Below are 23,002 nucleotides of genomic sequence, written 5' to 3' on the forward strand. Positions count from 1 at the left end.
TTTGAAAGAGATTGTTTTGGGTTGAATAAGCCTGTAACCAGAAAAATTTTTTAAAAATATATAGGGAGATTCTCCTGAATTACCTAGATGGACCCAGTGTCATCACAAGAGTCCTTAAATGTGGAAGCAGGAGGCAGAGTCAGAGGCAGGGTGGGGAGAAGTGAGAGTCTCCTGGCCATGGCTGGTTTTGAAGATGGAAGGAGGGAACAAGTCAGGGAACGCAGGCAGCCTCTAGACACCGGAAAAGGCAAGAAAACAGATTCTCCTCTAGAGACTCCAGAAAGGACTGCAGCCTTGCCGACACCTTGATTTTAGCCTGTGCTCAAGTCATTTCAGTCGTGTCCAACTCTATGAGACTCTATGGACCGTAGCCCACCGGGCTCCTCTGACCATGGGATTCTCCAGGCAAGAGTACTGGAGTGGGCTGCCATGCCCTCCTCCAGGGGATCTTTCCTACCCAGAGATCGGACTCACATCTCTTCTGTCTCCTGCATAGGCAGGCAGGTTCTTTACCACTAGAGCCACTTGGGAAGCCCTTGATTTTAGCCCAGTTAGACTCATTTTAGGCTTATGACCTCCCAAACTCTAAGATAATGAACTTGTGTTGTTTTAAGCCACCAAGTTTTCAGTAATTTATGTCAGCAGCCAAATAAATCAGTACACATAGACACAACAGATTTCCCTCACCAAATCTGATCAGGCAGTGGGCACTGCTGAGTGCTCAAGCTGCCATCCGCGAAGACCCAGCTGAGCTTCTTGTTTGGAACTATTCCCTGGGGCAGTGGTTCTCAAAGTGTGGACCAGGAAGACTCTTCCATGGGTTCTATGAGGTCAGATCTACTTTATTAATATTAAGACAGTGTTTGCCTTTTTCTTTCAGTGGTGAATAGTGGAATATTCCAGAGGCTACACAGCGTGTATACAACAGACTGAATGCTGAATGCTGAAGCAGATCTGAGAATCTAGCTGTCTCTTATTAAGCCAGATTCTAAAGAGATCTACAGGGACTTCCCTGGACATCAGGTGGTTAGGACTCCACACTTCCATTGCAGGGGGCACGGGTTCAATCCCTGGTCAGGGAACTAAGATCCCACATGCCTCACAGCATGGTCAAAAAACAGAGAGATTTGCAAACGGCAAATCAAATCACGGCACTCTTCTCACAATTTCTGTTTTCAAAAAGTTATTTTCATTAAAATGTTATGTTACTATGTAATGGGTTTATTAGTTTTAAATAGTGTAGCACTTTAACTTCTAATCCAGTAAAATAGATATAACCCACATAAACAAAAACCCTTTACAATTTTTAAGAGTATAACCTTTCAATAATTTTGAAGAGTGTAAAAGGATCCCGACACCAAAAAAAATCTGAGAACCACCGCCCTTCAGGGACAAGCTAGCTAGCTATTGGCAGGTTGAGTGCGTTGTCCCCTTGCTTCATAAAGGATCAGTTATCTATTCCCTCAAGGTTATAAATATGCATTCCTGCTATGGACTTGCCTTCCCCGCCTGGACTGCTTCTGCCAGCCTCGTCATTTCTGTACTTGCTTGTTCATCACCCTGCTGTCCCCCACACAGCCTATTTTCCTTTTATGGTGAAGGGCATGGAGCAATGGCCTCGCCCATGGAAGCACTGGACATACAATGTGTCCCATCGCTCAGAGGCAGCTAATCCAATCCAGAAACCTCCAGTGCCAGCTGGGAGACAGCAACTTGGGTTACTGACATGCGGGATGCAGTGTAAGTTTAAAATCAGTGGCTCCCCCCTCTCACAGCCTGCATGCAGAGGCCCAGGGACCAAGCAGTGGAGATAAGGGTGGCTCTTCTATGATTCCAAATAACCTGGAGGAATTTTTGCTTTCCCTCTCTCGACTTTGTGTTCAGTGGGCCTGGAGGGAACACAGATGTGGTTCCCTGAAGTCAGAGGTAGAGGCTTCCTTCTGGTCATTTTGAGCTCTGAATATTGCTTAACTCAAATGTAGAGAGGGGATCAAGTATACCAGGTAGGGTGATGAATCTAGAAAAGGGAGGGTGGGCAGGAAAGCCACGTCTAGAATCCGGAGGACAGACAGCGCTTCTCAGATCTCCCATGTCTAATAGCGACAGTGGGAAATGGCAACCCAACAAACCGAAGACCAATACAAACCTGAATTCCATAGGAGTAAAGACTGAGAACACACACACACACATTATAAAGACCCAGACACACACACACACACACACACATTGTAAAGACCCAGATACACACACACACACACACAACTGTAAAGACCCAGATATACACACACACACACATTGTAAAGACCCAGATACACACACACACACACACACACAGTAAAGACCCAGATACACACACACACACACACACATTGTAAAGACCCAGACACACACACACATTGTAAAGACCCAGATACACACACACACACACACACATTGTAAAGACCCAGATACACACACACACACACACACACACACACTGTAAAGACCCAGACACACACACACAGAGTAAAAGGCCACACCAGCCAAAGTGCTGGCAGCTGGTGAGAGGACCATGGAAGGGATGGGAGGAGGAAGGCATGACTGCTTACACAGGTCTCGCGACCAGCTACAAAAAGGGGGGCTGGAGCAGGTTTCTGCTGTTATCCCTCCTCTACTGTCTTGTTGAAAGAGCCTTGATGATGACTGAGTTAGGTTCCCGGTGAGTGTGATTGAAGGATAACAATGATGTGGTAAGACAAGGATATGGTAGGCTGATGAGATTGTTTTTTTCCTTCCTGTTAAGGATGAGCTTTCTTTAATAAACTCTTAATTTTAAGAATTGAGGTGAAATTCACATAACATAAAACAAGCCATTTTAAAGTGAACAATCAGTGGCACTTGTGCAACCATCACCATGATCTATTTTCAAAGCTCTTTCATTACTCTAAACGGCTAAATCCTGTAGCCGTTAAGCAATAGGGACACACATTTTTCATCTGAAGGACGACAGTGAATGGTGAGGGGGAGGAGAAGGAATGGCTCTGCCTTCTCTCTAAACCCTCTCCCCTTGTTCCACTACTGAAGGCTCATCTGTGTGAACTGCGCTAGTGAAGCTGCTAGCTGCCTCATTTCCCTTTCCCATGGGTCTGACCAAGGGGAGGCACCAGCAGGATCAAAGTCCGGGTATTTCTCCTCTGGCTCCCTGCCTGGCAGGGGCTGTGTCCTGACCCCTGTGGCTGCAGCTCCAGCAAGGCAGCCCCTCCCCGTCCTAACAACTTCTTCCTCTTGCCCTTCAGCTCCTTATAGTGTGACCCCCTTGCGTCCCATCCCTGGTTAAGTTCCCTTAACCCTGCCCACACCCCTGTAAGGAATTCCTTAGTTGAAGGTTCTTTAGTAACCCTTTGAGTGTTCCATCCATTTCTTGCTGGGACACTGTTACAGGAATGGATGCTGTGGCCCCTCCCTATGGTCTTTTTGACACCGATCACTTCAGATTTTATGGATCAAACCAGCTCCTTGCCAAGTCTGGGCAAGGAGAGGCTATCCTCCACAAGGCAGGTCCCAGGGGTGCCTGGGGTGTGTGCCAAGGCCTCACTGCCCTCTGGTGGTCAGCTTCTGGAAGTGCACCTCACGGACCCAACTTCAGCTGAACTAAGCCCAGGCACCGTGCTGAGACCACTACACTCCTGAGCACATTCCATCCAGGGGTTAGTGTCCTCACTTTACAATGGAGGGCCTCTCCCTTGCCCGTAGCATAAACCAAAATCTTGACCGTGGGCTGCCAGGTCCCACCTTCACCTCCCTGCCTGTCACTCTCTGACCCAGCCACACCAGCCTTTCCTCAGCTCCTAGGGTATTCCCACGTAAGGCTCCCAGCTAGAATATTTGGGAACTCGCTCAAACCTTCTTCACTGGGTTAACCTCCACTCATCCTGTACTTCTCTCCTAGGATATCACATAGGAAAGTCCTGCTCAACACCCCTCCTTCCCTTGTCACACAGAGAGACACACACACACAGACATAGATACACACAGACACACACACACACAGAGACACACACACAGATATAGATACACACAGAGACACACAGACACACACACAGACACATAGATACACAGAGAGACACAGAGAGATACACAGACATAGATACACACAGACATACACACACACACATACAGGCATATAGATACACACAGACACACACAGACACACACACACACAGACACAGAGACACACACACAGATATAGATACACACAGACACACACACACACAGAGACACACACACAGATATAGATACACACAGAGACACACAGACACACACACAGACACATAGATACACAGAGAGACACAGAGAGATACACAGACATAGATACACACAGACATACACACACACACATACAGGCATATAGATACACACAGACACACACAGACACACACACACACAGACACAGAGACACACACACAGATATAGATACACACAGACACACACACACACAGAGACACACACACAGATATAGATACACACAGAGACACACAGACACACACACAGACACATAGATACACAGAGAGACACAGAGAGATACACAGACATAGATACACACAGACATACACACACACACATACAGGCATATAGATACACACAGACACACACAGACACACACATACAGACACAGAGACACACACACAGATATAGATACACACAGAGACACACAGACACATAGATACACAGAGACACAGAGAGATACACAGACATAGATACACACAGACACACACACACACACACACATACATAGGCACATAGATACAAACAGATGCACACACAGAGACAGACACACAGAGATACACACAGAGACACAGACACATAGATACACAGAGAGAGAGACACAGAGACATACACACACAGACACACACATAGACATAGATACACACAGACACACACACAGAGGCAGAGAGACACACAGGCACATAGGTACACACAGACACACACAGAGATAAAGACATACGGAGACACACACAGAGACACAGAGAGAGACCCACAGACACACAGATGCATAGAGACACACACACACACACACACACACATACATAGACACATAGATACAAACAGATGCACACACAGAGACAGACACACAGAGATACACACAGAGACACAGAGACACAGACACATAGATACACAGAGAGAGAGACACAGAGACATACACACATAGACACACACATAGACATAGATACACACAGACACACACACAGAGGCACAGAGACACACAGGCACATAGGTACACACAGACACACACAGAGATAAAGACATACGGAGACACACACAGAGACACAGAGAGAGACCCACAGACACACAGATGCATAGAGACACACACAGACACACAAATACACACACACAGAGACACACATCAGAAACACACAGACACACACAGAGATAAAGACATACGGAGACACACACAGAGACACAGAGAGAGACCCACAGACACACAGATGCATAGAGACACACACACACACACACACACATACATAGACACATAGATACAAACAGATGCACACACAGAGACAGACACACAGAGATACACACAGAGACACAGAGACACAGACACATAGATACACAGAGAGAGAGACACAGAGACATACACACATAGACACACACATAGACATAGATACACACAGACACACACACAGAGGCACAGAGACACACAGGCACATAGGTACACACAGACACACACAGAGATAAAGACATACGGAGACACACACAGAGACACAGAGAGAGACCCACAGACACACAGATGCATAGAGACACACACAGACACACAAATACACACACACAGAGACACACATCAGAAACACACAGACACACACATAGATAGACACACGGAAACACACACAGAGATACAGAGAGAGACACACAGACACACAAATACACACACACAGACACATACACCAGAAACACACAGACACACAGGCACATAAATACACACACACACAGACACACACACACAGATAAAGACACACGGAGACACACACAGAGACACACACACAGAGATACAGAGACACATAGACACACACAGACACATACACAGAGACACACACAGACACATAGGTACACACAGAGACACACACACACAGACACATATACAGACACATAGATACACACACACAGACACACACAGAGACACATAGGTACACACAGAGACACACACGGCTTTCCTGGCGGGACTGATGAGCGCTGCTCTCCTTCAGAAGGAGCCTGAGGGCTAGGCGCCTCCTGCTCTGCTCACACCCGTGTCCCGGGTGCTGGGTCCACAGGAATCAGCACGCAGCGCCCGACATGGACTGTTCTCGGTGCCGGCCACCGAGCCAAGCCCTTCAGGTGCCTGGGCTGCCTTCCTCCCCCCAAGGCCCTGGTGCCCAGGAAGCAGCCCTCAACTCTATCAAAAACTCACACGGATTTATTAGAATATGAAAAAGATTCGGTTTCTTCTGTACAGGCGGCGGAGCGGCAGCAGCTGTGGTGGCTTTGAACGTGGTTGTCGACGTCACCCTGCACGGTGACTCCTGCCCAAAACAGCACTTACATGGAGAGGAGGGGGAGATGAGCGCCCACTGCCCAGTCCACTGGGGAGGGGGATGCTCTGACTATTGCACGATCCTGGGGAGAGGAGTACCCTAGAGAGAAGGACAGAAACCACTAGGCCTGGGCCTGGCCCATGGCGGCCATGGGAGTAGGAGTGTATTTCTGTGAGCAAAGGCCTCTGGGGGCCCAGGACTCCGCTCACCCACCAGCCCTGGCCGGTGGGAGATACTCAGGGGACACCCCCGCCCCCCGAGGACAGGGCGCCACAGCAAGCTGAGTGCAGTGCTTACAGGAGAGGTTCCGGGGCCAACGGGGGCGGGCAGGGGGCGGAGAGAAAGAACAGGCCAGCAGGAGCTGAGGGCCGGGCCCAAGAGAAAGAAGGTCCCAAGAGGCCCAGCATCTATGAGTTAGAGAAAGTCATGATTGGGGTGTTGGTGTGTGTGTGTGTGTGTGTGTGTGTGTGTGTGTGTGTGTGTGTGTTGGAGGCGGGGTGGTGAGGTCATTTCTGAAATCAGAGCCCTGTGGACAGACAGAGGACTGATTTGGGGAAGAGTGTTGGGCAGACAGGCACGTATGCGGATGAGTGATGCTCTGGAGTAGGATGGTGGGAGTTCTGTTCAGGCAGGGGTTTTCAAAAATGTTTTAAAAACAGGAATGCCCTCTGTGCAAATAGAATCGTACATGGAAGTGTGAACAAACAAAACAGATACAAAGGCAGCACTCTCCGGAGCTCCGATCAGCAGCCCCTGAAGGGCCCAGTGGTCCCCGCTGGAGCCCAGTTTGGAGAAGCTGAGTCCCAGCTCCAGACAGAGCTCAGAGGTGCCCTCAGCCTGCAGCTCTGAGTAAGGACAGGTCAGGTGAGGTGGCCAGTGTGAGAGCCGCCAGGAGGACGGCATGGCTATGGGTCCCCAACCCCTCCCCAAGTCCACAGGTCCCCGACCCCTCCCCAAGTCCGACGCCTGGTCCCCTAGTCTCTTCCCTGTTAATGGAGGCCCCGGCTCCTTCCCTTCCCAGGAGGGACCAAGGCTGAGCCAGAGGCTCTTTGGTTAGAAACTAAGATTGATTTGAATGAGCAGGGTGACGGAATGGGAGGGGCCCCGTGGAGGTCTAGGGGACTCGGAGGCCCTGGTCCGGGTAGGGAGAGAGCTTGGCTCGGGAGGGGGCAGGTCCGCCTCCGATGGATGGATCAGGAAGGCAGTTCTGGCGGGAGGGAGGACGCTTCCCGGGAGGCGGGGGGAAGCCGTGCTGCGGTGGGGGCTGTGGGCCCAGCTGCCATGCGGTGGGGGAGGGCCGGGGCCAGTCCAGGTCGGGAAGGACGAGGGGAAACCCCCGCCCCGCCAGCAGCCCCGGCTCTGGTGGGAGAGTCCGTGGTGGGACGGGCACCGCCCGCTGGCCCCCTGGTGCTACTGGCCCTTGGGAATGAAAGGCTCTCCCTCCCCAGGCTCGGGGTGGGGGCCTGGGTCACTGAGGCAGCGCTGTATCCTCTGAGAGCTGGGGCTGTCGCTAGGCGCCGGGGTGAAGACGTCGTCGGTGCCCGGGGACGAGGGCTCCTTGGTCCGCATCGTGAGGCCCTCGTCGGGGTCCTCATCGTCCTCCTCCTCCTCGGCCAGCCTCCCCGGATCCCGGCTCAGCCCCAGGACCTTGCCCTTCAGCTCCTCGTTCACCAGGTCCACGGACTCGGGCGACTGCGGGGAGGCCGGGTCGATGGTGATCACAGGCAAGTCGGCCTTGGGCTCATAGGCCAATGGGTCTGTGAACCAAGAGCAAGGTGCAAGCTGGCTTCCGCCCCCGAGCCCTCCCAGTGCGTGGCCCACCTCTGCCCGCAAAGAGCCTGTCTGTGAGTGCGGTGATCCTGCTATGCTTCAAATCACTCCACACGGGCCTTTTATGAGCCCTGTCACCTGGCCAATAGTTCCTCCTCCCCTCGGACTGCACTCTCCCAGGTAGGACTGTGCTCCCCTGCTCAGCCCTGGGGCTCCCACAGGAGTCCTTGCTCGGACGAAGAGTTCAGACTCCCTCCCGAGTCACCCGTCCTGGAAGGCCTGCCCTTGGTCCCGGACATGTCAGAAAGCCCAACAGTGCAGCCCCCTCCGGCCTCCCCAGTGGGCACCCGGCTCCTCAGCATGAGCCTCCCCATGGAGCACTCTGTCCCTGGGGAGGACAGCAGGGCCACTCTTCTGGGGGGGCCCCCCTCTTGTGAACCCCCAAATCCACCTGATATAGGAGGAGTTCACAGCTTGGGAAGAAGGCAGGGCCGGAGAAGCCCGTCCTCTCTGCAGACCCTCTGAGGCCCGGGCCCTGTTGGAGCCTCATCTTCAGGAGACAGTGGCCCCGTGCCCAGCCTCGAGGCCCGTCGCCAGGGCCCCCCGCGCCCTGCCTTACCTGAGCCGATGCGGGCCCGCGACATGGTGGGCGAGTCCAGCTTGTGGGCTGGCACCGTCAAGTAGTTGTTGATCTGACAGAGGAAGAGCAGACGGGGTTGGGGGATGGGAGGTGAGCAGAGGCGGCCCCTCTGGACGGCGCCCCGGGCCGTGGCCGCACACCCTCCTTTGTGTGCCCGGGGCGCCCGCTCCCTCTCCACCCATGCCCGTGGCGAGCCTGGGCCAGTGCTGGGTCCTGAGGGCTTGGCCCAGCTTCTTGTCAGGCTCTGGGGTGACCTTGAACACCCATGTCTGTTCAAGGGTGTTGAACAGACCTGTCCCACCTCTCCCCTGGGGACACCGGCCCAGCCTCTAGCTCCAGCCCTCATCTGCCGCTGAGGACAGGCCCACGTAGTCAACTCAGGATGTCACCCAGGCCCTGGACAACCCCCGGGATTCCCAGTGGAACACGCTCCGACTGAACTCAGCTTATCTTCCTTCCAAACCGGCTCCTGCCTCAGTGTCCCCTCAGCCATCCCACCCGCCTACCCCAATCAAAGGCCAGACGTGACCCCTGCCTCCTTTTCCCTTTCCCTGGGTCCCACCTCAAACTGGTAACCAAGTCTCGCCACTTGACCTCCTCAATGTCCCTTGAATCTGCCTGCTCCTCCCCTCCCCCCGCCACCCCACGAGTCCACCCACACCCCTTCCCATGTGCTTCCCTTCTGAGAATCCTTCATGACTTCTCCATGCTTTGGAAGGAAGCCCAAACCTTTAACGCCCATTGAAAGCTTCCTTGAAAGCTGAGCCCCTCAGCCTGTGGTCAGGAACTTAGGCATAGTTTCTTCCCTTCTGCCTGGCCCTGCCCCAGCCCACACTCCCGCCCCTGTGACTCTCATTCCTAAGCGCACTCTGACCACTTCCTTGTTCGAGGTGCTCAGAGCCCCTTGCACTTCCGGTTCTGCCTGGGGCCACTGCGTGCGGGCCACTGCGTTCGAAGCTCCGCAAGGGAGGGACTGGGCTGATTCACCATCCGATTCACGGAGGCAATTCTGCCGCTTGGCACTTAGGGAGAGCTCCACAAATATTTTCCTGAATGAGTGAATGAAGGCATGTATGTCTTACTTTCTGATTCTTAGTTTTCCTTTTCTGAGCCTTAGTTTTCCTTTCCTCTGAGCCTTAGTTTTCTCACTAGAAAATGAGAGGTTAGAGCAGGTGGATAGACTCTTCTAGATCTGATACCCGAGGACACAGTGGGGAAGGGGGGCCTCTTTGCTGCTCTGAGTGGAGAAGAGGTGGAGAAGGCAGCTTTCTGGAACCCTCCCTGGGCCCCAGCCTTTGAAACACGTGGGGTTTGTGTGTGTGTTCAGTTGCTAAGTTGTGTCTGACTCTTTGCAACCCCATGGACAGGGGAGCCTGGAGGGCTACAGTCCATGGAATTTTCCAGGCAAGAACACTGGAGGAGGCTAAAACACCAGATGGGAGTGGCTCTGTCTCCCAGAGGGCTGGGTGGTGGTGGTGTAGGCAGAGGAAGAGCCCAGGTTCCCAGAGAAAGGCGGGAGCTGGCTCCAGCTCCGGACACACCTTCTGCTCCAGTTGCCGGGCCTTCTGTCTCCGGAGCAGCATCTGGTTCCAGGCCTCCTCGTAGGGGTCGGCCACCAGCGTGTGTCTGTTGTAGGACCGCAGCTGTGGGAGGGACAGCTGTCAGGCAGGCCCGGCCAGGCCCTGGAAGCTGGGCCTGGAGGGGTTAGGGTGGCTCTGGGCACGTGGTGCGGAGGAGGGTGGGGTGGGGTTGGGGAGGGGGGTGCTCCTCTGCAGTAAGTGAGGTGGGCTGGGCGGGGAGCAGCCCCTCACCCGTTGCCTGGTCTTCTGCAAGTTGTTCCTCAGGATTTTGCGGATCTCTTCTTCCTTGTCCTTGGACAGTGCTGGCAGGATGCGCTCGGCCGGCAGGGACTTGGGGTGGATGTTCCTGGGATAACGGGGCACAGATTAGAAAATTCCTGGGACTCTGGGGGCTGGGCCAGGGTCAGAAGGGTCCCCTGGGGATGAACTGGTTGGGCGCGCCAAGCCTTGGGTCCTCAGTGTGGCCTGCCCACCTGGTGAAATGACCCAGGGGCCCACTCCAGGTGGGTGTTGAGGGGTCGGTGTATGGCTTGCAAAAGCGGCCAGGGTTGGCCACTAGCACTCACTGCATGGAGACGGTGGAGACGGCCGACGGGATCTTGCCCATGCCCCCACTTTCCACCAGCTCGATGGCCTGCTTCATCTCCATCTTGTGGTAGAAAGCGATCAGCTGGGGCTCCTTGGAGCGCTCGCCAGCTATCAGACACTTCTTCACATACTTCTTATTAAAGCGGTTGAGCCTGGTGGGAGGCAGGAGGAGATGGGTGAAGCCGGCTCCTGTGATGGGATGATGCCCAGGCCCCCGGGGGGAGACCCTTACCTGCCCCTTCCCACCCTCTTGCCCACCAGGCCTGCCACCTACTTGTCTTTCCAGTGGTGGTGGCCGTAGTGGCCACAGATGTCCTCGATGCCTGTCAGAAGGTGGTCCAGGAACTGAAACGTGCCCAGGGCCAGGTCAAGCCTCACTACTCGGCTCCTTCCGGACCAAGACTCCTGAATGGGCCCCCCCACCTTCCACCCGAGCGCTGCTCTGCTCAGCCCAACCCTGTAGTTTCAGAAGCAGCCAGGAGGTGGCACCCAGACCCCACTCATCCTGAACCTCTGTGGACCCCTCCAGCCCTCTGCCACTGGGGCCCGGCTGAACCCCCTTCTCTGAACCCACTTGTACCGAGCACCTGGGACAGGTTCCTGCAGAGGCAGAGACCGCATGACGCCCCCACCTCAGGTTCCTGGCTGCTCACACCGCCCCTCCCTATGGGGCGACCTGGTGACCTCAGGAGGCGGAAGGACCACCCCGGCACTGGATGAGGGAGGAGGGGCTGACTGAGGTCATGGATGCAAGGCCTAGCTGACCCCCCGCTCCCTAAGCCTCCTCCTGCAACACAGGGCCCAGGCCCAGCTTCCGGTACCTGCGTGTGGATCTCCTCGTTAATAGATCGCTTCGTTTCTTGCTTTTTCTTCACAGCCAGCAGGTCTACCAGGGGCCGAATGGTCATGCCCTGGGGGGCGGGTGGGTGTCAGGCAGTCCAGTTCTGCCACCCTGGCGGGGAGGTCACAGAGGTCCCCCACCCTAAGGTCCCTGAGACTGGGATGCCCTTGGCTCTGACGTCCCCAATCTCCCAACATCCAAGCTGCACTTATATTAAGCCCACTTCTTCCTGAAGACATAACTAGGGGTTTCACATCCAGCCAAGGGACTCACACACAGGTCATCTAGCCCGGGCCAGAGTTCAAGCGTGAGCTCCACCACAAATGTGTTCTGTCACCCCAGGGAAGTCAGGCCTACCTAACTGGGAGGACCACGTCTGCTCTGGCCCCCTTGCAGGTTTGTGACCCAGAAGGACCTAGTAAGAACAGCAGTAGCTAATCTAACTACACACTTGTCTAGTGCCAGGGCCAGTGGTGTTTTTACTAGAATTAGCATTTCAGTACCTACAATGACCCTAAGAGGTAAGCCCCTTCCTTGACCCCATTGTACAGATGAGGAAACTGAGGCTGAGGGAGGCTGAGTAACTTCCTAAGGTCTCACAGAAGTAGTAAAGCAGGATTCAAACTCAGGCAGGGAGGTCCCTACCTCAATGCTGCATTCATTAAAAACTGACTTAGTAAACCATCGGCATTTACAACTGCAAAATCAAGGTGATAAAATGTTTTTGAAGATGGAAGCAGGGCAAGACAACCAAAGAGGTAGCCTGTTCTCCTTTTAAAAGACAGAAGGCAAGTCCAGCCCCAGGAAGTTTGCTCTATACTGTTTTCTCTGGAGAAGGCAATGATGCTTCCCATTGAGGGCTTGTCCGGGGTTACTATTCAGGAAAGGTGGAGGGGGTGGTAGAGAAACACATAGAGCAAACACACAGATGAAGTGTTTCTCACTTGCCCAAAGTCACGGGTCAGATAACGAGAAATGATTTACATCATCTCAGGCTGGGCTCCCTCAGGGACTAAACGGGTGGGTGAGGTTCTCGGCTAAGCCTGGGTTGTTCAAATGCATAGAAATCATGGCCAGTAGCTGGAAGGATTCTTCAGGATCACCCGGTCCAGTCCCTTCACTTCACAGATGGGGATCTGAGAGCCAGAGATGGGAGGAGAATCTTTCCGGGGTCACACTGATAGCAGCAGAGCTCAGGAGAGCTCTGGCTAACGACCTCCTACTGCGTAGTTCAGGGACCTTTCTGCCTTTCCAGTCCCCATGGTGTGCTACTGTCCCCATTCGATTGATGGAGAAGCTGAGACCCTAAGATATTAAACCGCTTCCCTAACTCTAGGAGTTGGTGATGGACAGGGAGGCCTGGCGTGCTGTGGTTCATGGGGTTACAGAGTCGGACATGATGAGCAGCTGAACTGAACTAAATCCCTACCGTGAGCTTCATGGCCCTGCTGAGTGGACCTGCCCCTGTTGATGCTACCTGGGCTCCTAACTAAGCTGGGCAGCACCACTCCACAAGGACGCGTGATCCAACCCTCCCTTTACAACTGAGCACAGTGAGGCCCACAAAGGTGCAGAGGCTTGTCCGGGGCTGCCTAAGGTACTGGGGGAGCTGGAACTACAACCCATGCTCCCCACCACCCCCCGCCCCATCCCCGCTCGGTCATGTGCTTCCTCTTTCCTGGCAGAGTCAGGGTCCCCGGGCAGGGTTGCTCCACCCTGTCCAGCACCTGCACAAAGACGGTGAAAAAGATGACGGTGATGATGGCCGTGAGGAACAGGTCACACATAGGGAAGTGCTTCTTGTCCAGGAGGTAGCCCAGGGAGAAGGCGATGGCCCCTCGCAGGCCCCCGTAGGCGATGATGAACTGGTCCTTGGGGGTCAACTTCACGATGCGGAACTTGTTGATAAACCAGGTCAGGCCCAGCACGCCTGCCAGGGAGGGGAAGCAAGGGGTCAGACTGTCCCAGCCCCTCACGGCTTCTGCAGCTGGGAGATTTCTCTGTCTGGAGGAAGCCTCCATTGGTAAACCCACCCAGCTCACTCATATCTCAGGTCCCTCAGTTCAAGGTGCTCTAATCCCTCCATCCAAGAGTTGGGTGGATCTTTGAGGGGGTCCCTCAACCTGGGTATACTTTAGAGACATTACAGACGCCTCCGGGGGCTGGAGGGCAGGAGGGTATCAGGAAAAGAGATGAGACGAGACTGGCTTCAAGTTGATACCTATTAAATATGATAGGTACACGGGGCCTACTTTTCTATGTGTTTGAAATTTTCTGTAATAAAAAGTTGTTTAAAAATGCTAGGGCTTCCCTGGTGGTCCAGTGGTTAAGACTTCATGCTTGCACTGCAGAGAGCAGGAGTTCAATTCTTGGTTGAGGAACTAAGATCGTACGTGCAGCATGGCCAGAAAAAAAAAAAAACTGCAGAGGGAGGTCGGAGTCCAATCTCAAGCCCATAGACCCAGGATCTCCAGAGGATGAGGCCCAGGATGAAAGGGTTTTTAAGACAGCACAAGTTAAGTGCCACGCCCAGACCTAACCTCAGAGAGGAGGTGAGATCCATGGGTGGAAGCCACACGGTCACCGAGGTAATGTGTATCTGGAAGGTGAAGCAGCTGCCCAAGGGCCTGAGGCCTGGTGCCCAGGGGTGGCCTGGTGTGCCCCGGGGCTGGCAGCCTCGGTTGGGAGGCGCTGCAGAAGACTCCGCAGGTGCCAAAGTCACACGTGGGAAGAGGCGGTGCAAAGACCACAGGCCTGAACACAGATCTGGCTCTGGGGGCCTCAGTCCCCTCCTCAGATACGGAGTGGCTCAGAGTCCCAGGGCTGCTGAGGCCTCTTCCACCCGCACACCATGGCTGTCTCCCCTCCGGGAGCGCAGCCCTCTGTCCTCTCCAGGGCCCATCAGGGCCTCAGCGCTGCGGGGAGCAGAGTGGGGAATCCCCCTGTCCTGAGGGGGGTCGGGAGAAGCCCGGAGCCAAGCCTGCCACCTCTGCACACAGCGTGCACCCAGCTGCCACGCGCACACACACCCCTCCCTGGGCCCACGACTCACCCAGCACTCGGGCGATGAGGCAGAAGAGAAGGGTGCTGATGACAAATGTCCAATTCCAGTGGTGGGAGCCGGCCACGGTAGAGACACCCAGGAAGATAAAGATGAGGGTTTCGCTGACGCTGCTCCACATTTTGAGGAAATACTTGATGGTCGTGTGGGACTTGTGGGAGATGTTGGCCTCCACGTAGGGGCGCATCACCACGCCCGAGGCAATGAGTCTGGGGGTCAGGGGAGGAAAGAGTGGGGAGCGGGGTTCAGAGTCGAGCCGCACCCTCCCAGGGCGCCTCCAGCGCCAGGGAGGCGGGCAGGGGCCGGGCGCCTGAACTCCTTTCGTGGGTCAGATGCCCCTGCCGGCTTCCAACCCCTGTTCTCAATTCTCTCAGCCAACCCTGCAGATGCAGGCATATTCTGGCATTTTCCAGATGAGAGATCTGATCCATGCAGAAATAAAGTCATCTGCCCACGGTCACACTGCCAGGGAGTGGCAGAGCTAAGATACAAACATAAAAAGTTCTGCCCGGTTCCTAAGCCTGGGCCTTCTCCCCAAGGCCACACGGTCTCTCCACCTCACCTCAGGTCTCTGGCCATAGGTTTATCCTCCAGAGTGTGGTGTCCCCTTAACACCTGGGGGTCCCCACAGGGAGCTGTCTTCCGAGCGGCAGCCCAAGCCCTTCCCAGCCGGGCACCCACACTCGGGCTCCACTCCCACTGGCCCAGCCTTCTCATTGTCAGCCCCCATCCCCGTCCCCCAATCCAGCCTTGGCACTTCCAGTGACCTCCCCTAGTGGGAGCACCTTGACACAGCTTCCCCCCCATCCCACCAACCCCGACTGCAAGATGCAGCTGGGGTCTCAGGACCCCCACAGCAATGGAAGCCCCGAGCCCCCTCGCTAGAGCTGCTGAGAGGAACAGTGGGCCCTAGTGCCTGCATCCGGCGACCGCCAAGGGGCTTCCTTTGTAATGAAAGAATGGAACAGCTGGGCTGAGGTTTTCCAGAACCTTAAACTCCATGCTTCCAGGCAGCCCCAAGACCTGAAGCCTGGATCCGGGGGACTGGGCCCTGGGGAGCTCCCTTTGACCCTCCAAGCCCGGGGGATCTGAGTTGGCAGCCCCCCCCAACGCCACGCCCAAACTCACGCCATGATGCCCGACAGGTGGAAGAGCTCTGCCGACAGGTAGGCCATGTAGCTGTAGAGGAAGACGAAGAGTGGCTCGATGACGCGGATGTGGGAGGTGAAGCGGGAGGTGAAGGCTGCGATGACCCCGTAGACCACGCCCACGAACACCCCGCCCAGGGACACCACGAAGAAGCTCAGGAAGCCGAGGATGATGTCCACGATGCCCACGCGGTCGTAGTTGGCAAACTCCTCAAAGAGGTGATACAGAACCTGCGAAGGGTGTGCAGGCTGGTCGGCAGGATTGTAGGCACCCTGCCCCGTGGCTCCTGGGGCTCACCCAGGGTGGGGCCCTGCCCCGTGGCTCCCGGGGTTCACCCAGGGTGGGGCCCTGCTCCGTGGCTCCTGGGGTTCATCCAGGGTGGGGCCCTGCCCCGTGGCTCCTGGGGTTCACCCAGGGTGGGGCCCTGCTCCGTGGCTCCTGGGGTTCACCCAGGGCGATTCTGTCCCCTCTGTTGACCGCAGCCAAGAGGTGGCAGAGGGGTCTGGGGGCCAGAGGGTCTTTGGGCCTGCAGCGGGCTGTGCAGAAAAAGAGCCCAGCTCTGCAGCCAAACCACCTGGGTTGAAATTCTGACTCTGCTGCTCCCCAACTATACACATGGAGCAAATGACTCAATCTCCCTGTGCTTCAGTTTTCCTGTCCAGAAAATGGGGGCAATAGTACCAACCTCACAGGGCTACTGTGAGATTCAATTAGTTAATGAAGGCAAGTTGCCTATCACAGCATTAGCTGCTATTCACCAAGCTCATCATGCACGTCCCTGCCTGGATTTTGGTCTTTCCTTTAGCACAAAGCTGGGAAAATTCAGATAATGAACTAGAACAGGACTTCTTAACTTCTGAAGCTTTCTAAAAATACACTCGGTCAGCCCATACTCTACTTGGATTGTCTGGAAGTGGGACCCAGAAATCTCTGTTCAACAAGGCCCCCAGAGGGTTGCAATGAACCACCAAGCTCAGGCGCTACGGACCCAGAGGCTCTCCACGGGCTTCCCCACCTCTGGGCTGGGGAAATAAACGGTCATTGTAACACCACCATCAGGCTTTAAGTGGCACTTCATACACTGTAAAGCCCTTTGATTATGGTCATCCTGTTTGCCACACAACAGCCTCATGAGGTAGGCAGGCTAACGATGCTTGTTCCCTTGCTAAACTAAGGCTTGGAGTGGTGAAGTGACATGCCAGAGGGTCCCCCCAATCCCTGCCCGGGAGCAACAGAACTGGGCCCAGAGCTTGGTCCCTGCCAGCAGTGGATGGGCCTCCCAGGGGATCCAGCTCTGAGGTTCTGTCTACCTCCTCTTCGGTGCTGGCTGCCTGGCCTGCTCCTAGACAGCTCTGCCCAGAAACCAGCTGGGGAGTGTCCAGGCTGAAGGAGTGCAGAGGGACTGGGGAAGAAGACCTCCGGGCCCCCGAGACAGACCCTCCAAAGCCCCCAGTACCTTGGCCACACGTAGAAGCAGGGCATCTTTGCTCCAGGCCCAAGGCCTGAGGCCACACAGCTTGGGGCAGCCTTCAGCCCTACCATCTGGGTAATGGGGCATTCACACCCACGCCCAGAGCTCTAGAAAGGGCCCAACTTGGGCCAGTCAGGGAGGGGAGATGCCAAGCACTGGCCAGTCCCCCATGTGCCTGGACACAGCCGTCTGGGAGACGGGGCAGGGCCCTGGCAGTGTGTTATCAGCCCTGGGCTACCTAAACCTACTCCTGGCCTGAGGAAATGCTCAGGTCCCTAAAGTGCGCTGCCTGGGCCAATGGGGCAGGTACAGAGGGCAAGGTCCTCGTTTCTGGCCTGGCATTGTCACTGGGACTACAGAGGCAGAGTAGCATAGTGCTAAGCATCTGGACTCTGGACTCAAGACTGTGTAGATCTGAACCCCAGTTACATCATTTATCAGCTACTATGATCTTGGATGAGTTCCTTAATCTCCCAGTGTCTCAGTTCCCTCACCTGAAAAACTGGGAAAAATCACCGTGCTAACCTCATGGAGTCTGTGCAGATTAGAAGAGACAATACATGATCAGACAGGAAGCACGCAGTGAACACCAGCAATGACTACCACCACTGCCCCTGTCTCGGGGAGGCATGGCCACGGGCCCACGGTGGCCAGAATAGGGCATCCACTCTTGCAGCCACGCCCCACTGTTCCCCAAGAGTGCCAACATGAACCCCAACATACACCCAGATCCTCTGGGGCGGGCTTCATCTCTGGCACCCACTGCTTTTGCAGATACGAGCGAGTGTGACTCCCGTCAGAGCCCCGGGAGGACGGCAGGCTCAGGACAACGGTCCCTGCTCCAGATGGGGAAACAGACCGGCGTGGCAGCCATGGGCAAGGGCAGGTGCCCGAGGAGACAGGACAGATGAGCCAGTCTGTGTCTCCCCCATCTTCACAAGGAGCTGACGGGGCGCCAGGGGAAGAAGAGGGAGAGGAAGCTGAGGCTGCCGGCAGGCAACCACCGCTCTCGGTAGCTTCTTTGAGGTGCGGCTTCCTGAGCGGCTGGGAGTGAGGTGGGAGTGCGTGTGCGAGCGTGCACAGGGCGTGCACATGGGTCCATGAGTTTTCCTGTGTGGGCAGCTGCTCTCTGAGGGGTCCAGCCAGGAGGGGGATGTAGGTGTTTGCACAACACGAGTGTGCACATACACGTATCTGCTTCCTGAGGAAGCCGGCTGGGAGGAAGGGTATGTGCAAACATACACAGCCTTGCCACGTGCAGACCCTGCGGTGGGGGTGTCTGTCCTCGCTAGACCTGGGAGGAACACACTAACTACTCTGCCACATCCCAGCTGTCAAAGGTGAAGCCCAGAGAGGTATAGTCACATGCCTAAGGTCACACAGCAGGCAAGTGGCCAACCCAGACTGACCCACTTTACTTGCCACCTTCTGGAGGTTTTAGAGACAAGGTTCCTTCCCATGAATGCTGCCCCCAAACTCTGCACAAATTAAACTCTAACTTAAGGCGTGTGTCTGTGTGTGTGTGTGTGTGCATGCATGCCTGCTCAGTCATGTCCAACTCTTTGGCTGTAGCCTACCAGGCTTCTCTGTCCATGGGATTTCCCAGGCAAGAATACTGGTATGGGTTCCTCCTCCGGGGGATCTTCCCAACCCAGGGGTCGAACCTACATCTCCTGCATTGGCAAGTGGATTCTTTACCACTGAGCTACCTGGGAAGCCCTAGCTTAAGACACAGCCACCATGAAAGCTAAAATGCCCCTCAGAGACTAACTGGTCTATAAAGGGTAAACTGAGGTACAAAGAGGATAAGTCATTTAACCAAGATCACATCACAGTGCATCAGGGACAGAGCATACGACCTGGTCAGGCCAAGAGCTCAGGCCCTGCAGTCAGACAGACCTGGCTTCTGATTTCAGTTCTATCTATTCTACTGAGTTATTTAACCTCTTTAAGCTTGACTCCTCCTCTGCAAAGTGAGACTAAGAAGCACCTCTTAACGCAGTCAGGAGGATAACTGAGATAATCCCTGCTGGCGCCCAGCACGATGGCTGCACATAGCAGGCAGGACTGGACACTGGCTGTCTTACTATCATGAGCGGGGGGATGTGGGATTAACTCTGCACCTGGACTTGGGTCTGGGTCTTGCGCGCCCCAGGGCATGGTCCCTGCCTCTCACCACAGTGACGGCGTCGTTGAGCAGGGACTCCCCGAACACAAGGATGTGGAGCAGCTCGTTGATGTGAATCTCCTCGAAGACGGCCAGCACGGCCACGGGGTCCACGGCCGAGATGATGCTGCCGAACAGCAGGTTCTCCAGGAGGCCGATGTTGTTGATCTGTTCGCCGCCCACCAGGCACACGGCGTACATGAGGCCGCCCAGGAAGAAGGCATTCCACAGCGTGCCCACCACGGCGAAGATCAGGATGGTGCCCAGGTTCTCCGTGAACTGCCGCAGAGGCAGGAAGTAGCCGGCATCCAGGATGATGGGCGGCAGCAGGAAGAGGAAGAAGACTTCTGACTGCAGGATGGGGGGCGTCTCGCCCACGCCCTTGATCAGACCCCCCACCAGCAGCCCCACCACAATCAGCAGGCAGCTCTCTGGGACAATGCTCGAGATGGTGGGGATCACGTGGAAACCTGCAGAGGGTGAGATAACGGAAGGCTGTGGGCTTGAGGGGAGCCAGGAGAACAGAAGGCTAGGGCTGGGGCTGAAGGCTAGAGGTAGGAAGAAGAGGGGCTCAGGCTTGGTCTCAGGGGGCCACTCTGTTAACTCTCTGAGCCTCAGCCTCCTTGCCTAGAGCTGATAATACCAGCCTCACAGGCTAACATAATGCAGTTATGGATTATATTTATACATAACTAAGTGATGTATAAACTACATGATGATGTTGTTGAAGTGCTTTTTTCAAAGGATATAAAGAGGCTCTCTGTCACTGTCATAAAGTAGGAGAAAGCAGCAGGTCTATATGCCTCCAGAAAGCAGAAATTATACACTGATTACCGAGGCTCCAAGTACCACCCAGTTCCCTGACAGCCCCATCTGCTCGGGTTAGGGTAGGGGTCCTTCTCTGGTGCCTTCCCCTCTCACAACTTCAATCTGCAATCCTGAGGGCATCACTTAACACCTGAACCCAAGTCATCAGTCCAGGCACAAGTTCAGGGAGATGGGTGTAAGCTCAAGACCAGGCCTAGCAATCGAAGAATTCTGTCTAAGGGAAGACATCAAGTTCCCCATCACGGAGGCATTGAAGCAAAAGGCAGACAATGGTTGGTGAAGTGACACAGGAGACAGGAAGGAGCACAGAGGAATCAAAGGCTATCTGCGCAGGAAGGAACCTGGGGATCACGCTGCCTGGGCCTGCAAACGTGCAGCACGCACGCAGCGACTTCCAATCCCAGCTTCGCGTGCTTTCCTGCTGAGCCCAGAGGGACGCTCAGGAAGCTGGCAGCAATCAACGGGTTCTGCGCGTGAGACAAAACCTGTTTGCCATCCTGTTTCTCACCAATTCCATCCACTTCAAAGAAGGGGCAACTGAGGCTCAGGGAGGGGAAGGGACTTACCCAAGGTCACACATCATCAGTAGTAGAACCAGGACAGAACCCAGGTCTGACCCCACTGGCTCCTATCAAACTCCCCCGTTCTTTAGATCAGCCCCTCCTTTCTCCCCATTAAGGTGAAAATGCCCCTCTGCCTGAGACCCACCAGCCGTCTCCCCAAGCCAGGTCCTGGCCAGCAACAGCGGCAGGCCACCCTCTGTAGCCAGCCCACTTGGTTCCAAACCTCAAGGTAGGAAGCGGCAAAAATCCCTTTCAGAAAGGGGCCCTCTCAATGCCAGCTCTGCCCCCAAGCTGCTCACGGGTTTGTTTTGGGTGGGGAGGTGGGTGGAGAAGACCTGGGACAAAACCCCCAAGGTCCGCTTGGTAGAATGGTCTGCTTGCCACTTTGCTTGAGGTGGAAGCTCTTGGTCTCCTCCCCTCCTTAGCTTGTAAACTCTCTGCAGGCAGATTCCATCTCTGTTTATGATTGTGTCCCCAGGGTTGGGGATAGAGGAGGCGCTCAACAAGTATCTACTGAAATGCAAAGGGCTTGGCCAGGACCACGTGAATCGATAACATATCTGACCAGGCCTCCTCCCTCTTTATCCCTGAAGAACCTTGGGAGGGAAGAGGAACATCCCTCCCCAGGCCCAGAGCCCTCCTGCTCTCAGATACTGATCTGGGTGGTGCTAGCGCCCGCTACAAGTCAGGACTCAGTACACCCTCCAGGCCCAGAGCCTGTCACAGTGCCAAGCACCTAGGAGATACAATCGAATCACGCTGGAAAAAAAAAAAAACACATCTCCATCCTAGTTCAGGAGACTTCAAAACAGACCTGACCAAAAGTCACTGCTTTTAGGACTTCCCTGGTGGTCCAGTGGTTAAGACTCTGCGCTTCCAGTGCCAGGGGGTGTGGGCTTAATCTCTGGTTAGGGAACTAAGATCTCACATGCCGTGTGGTAAGACCAAAAAAGAAAGTCACCATTTTTGTTGAAAAGTCCACTCCTTTTACCCTGCCACACCCATCCATCTTTGACTGTCTGTCAGTAACCCTCAGGGTTCACGTGGCTGGTACACTGTGAAGGGCTAAGTCAGGCTGAGTCCAAGTCTCCCTTGCTCTAAAGACTAAAGTCCAAACTTTCAGCATGCCCTTCCTCATGAGGTCTTGCTCACGTCTCATGGTCCCTGCTATCATTTTTTTTTTTCCACCTCGCCATGCAGCTTGTAGGATCTTAGTTCCCTGACTAGGGATCGAACCCAGGCCCACACCGTGAAAGCACTGAGTCCTAACCACTAGACCACCAGGGAATTCCCCCCACTGCGTATTCTAACATTTCAACCTTGACAAACTCCTTGCAATTCGCTCAAGTGAGCTACACCCTCTTCGGCCTGCAGAATTTTGCCTAGTCCAGTCTGCTTGTCCAGACCACTATTCCTCTACCCACACTGTATGTGGCCGACACCATATCCTTCTGCCTGCCTCCTCTTCCAGGAAGCATTCCCTGACCACCCCTGCCTGCCTGGGCTAGAGCAGGAGTCCTCTGGTGTGTACCCTATCATAACCTTCGACCCACAGTCATGACCCGGATTCCTCTTTCTCCCTGACACCCAATGAGGTAGACAATGCAGGCAGAAGCAGTGAAACCAGACAGCAGCACCACGCCTGGGACCTGTATCTGCCTTGAGGGAAGACAGGACAGCATGGGGCTTGGGGGAGCCAAACCCAGCCAGCTGACTTCCTCAACTCCCCACCCCCACCCCTGAAACTGAGCAACAAGAGCTGCCACAGGAGTAAGCAGAGTCTAAAGAGGCAGCCC

General features: G+C 54.9%; 1 protein-coding gene across 1 annotated transcript in view; it reads right to left on the reverse strand.

Annotated features, from left to right (window-relative positions):
* Window positions 1–6,410: 6,410 nt before the first annotated feature.
* SLC9A1 (solute carrier family 9 member A1) overlaps window positions 6,411–23,002 on the reverse strand; it is a 51,061-nt gene continuing 34,469 nt past the window's right edge. Inside the window, exons 2-12 of the mRNA XM_043909385.1 lie at window positions 19,825–20,285; window positions 16,157–16,407; window positions 15,020–15,237; window positions 13,695–13,897; window positions 11,948–12,037; window positions 11,401–11,471; window positions 11,105–11,278; window positions 10,770–10,884; window positions 10,500–10,601; window positions 8,938–9,010; window positions 6,411–8,305 (exon numbers count right to left, since the gene is read on the reverse strand). Of these exons, the coding sequence (XP_043765320.1) occupies window positions 7,959–8,305; window positions 8,938–9,010; window positions 10,500–10,601; window positions 10,770–10,884; window positions 11,105–11,278; window positions 11,401–11,471; window positions 11,948–12,037; window positions 13,695–13,897; window positions 15,020–15,237; window positions 16,157–16,407; window positions 19,825–20,285 (2,105 nt within the window). The 3' untranslated portion in view covers window positions 6,411–7,958. The remainder of the gene's footprint in view (window positions 8,306–8,937; window positions 9,011–10,499; window positions 10,602–10,769; window positions 10,885–11,104; window positions 11,279–11,400; window positions 11,472–11,947; window positions 12,038–13,694; window positions 13,898–15,019; window positions 15,238–16,156; window positions 16,408–19,824; window positions 20,286–23,002) is intronic.

Source organism: Cervus elaphus, chromosome 8 (genome assembly GCF_910594005.1).
Source record: "Cervus elaphus chromosome 8, mCerEla1.1, whole genome shotgun sequence".
Lineage (NCBI taxonomy): Eukaryota > Metazoa > Chordata > Mammalia > Artiodactyla > Cervidae > Cervus > Cervus elaphus.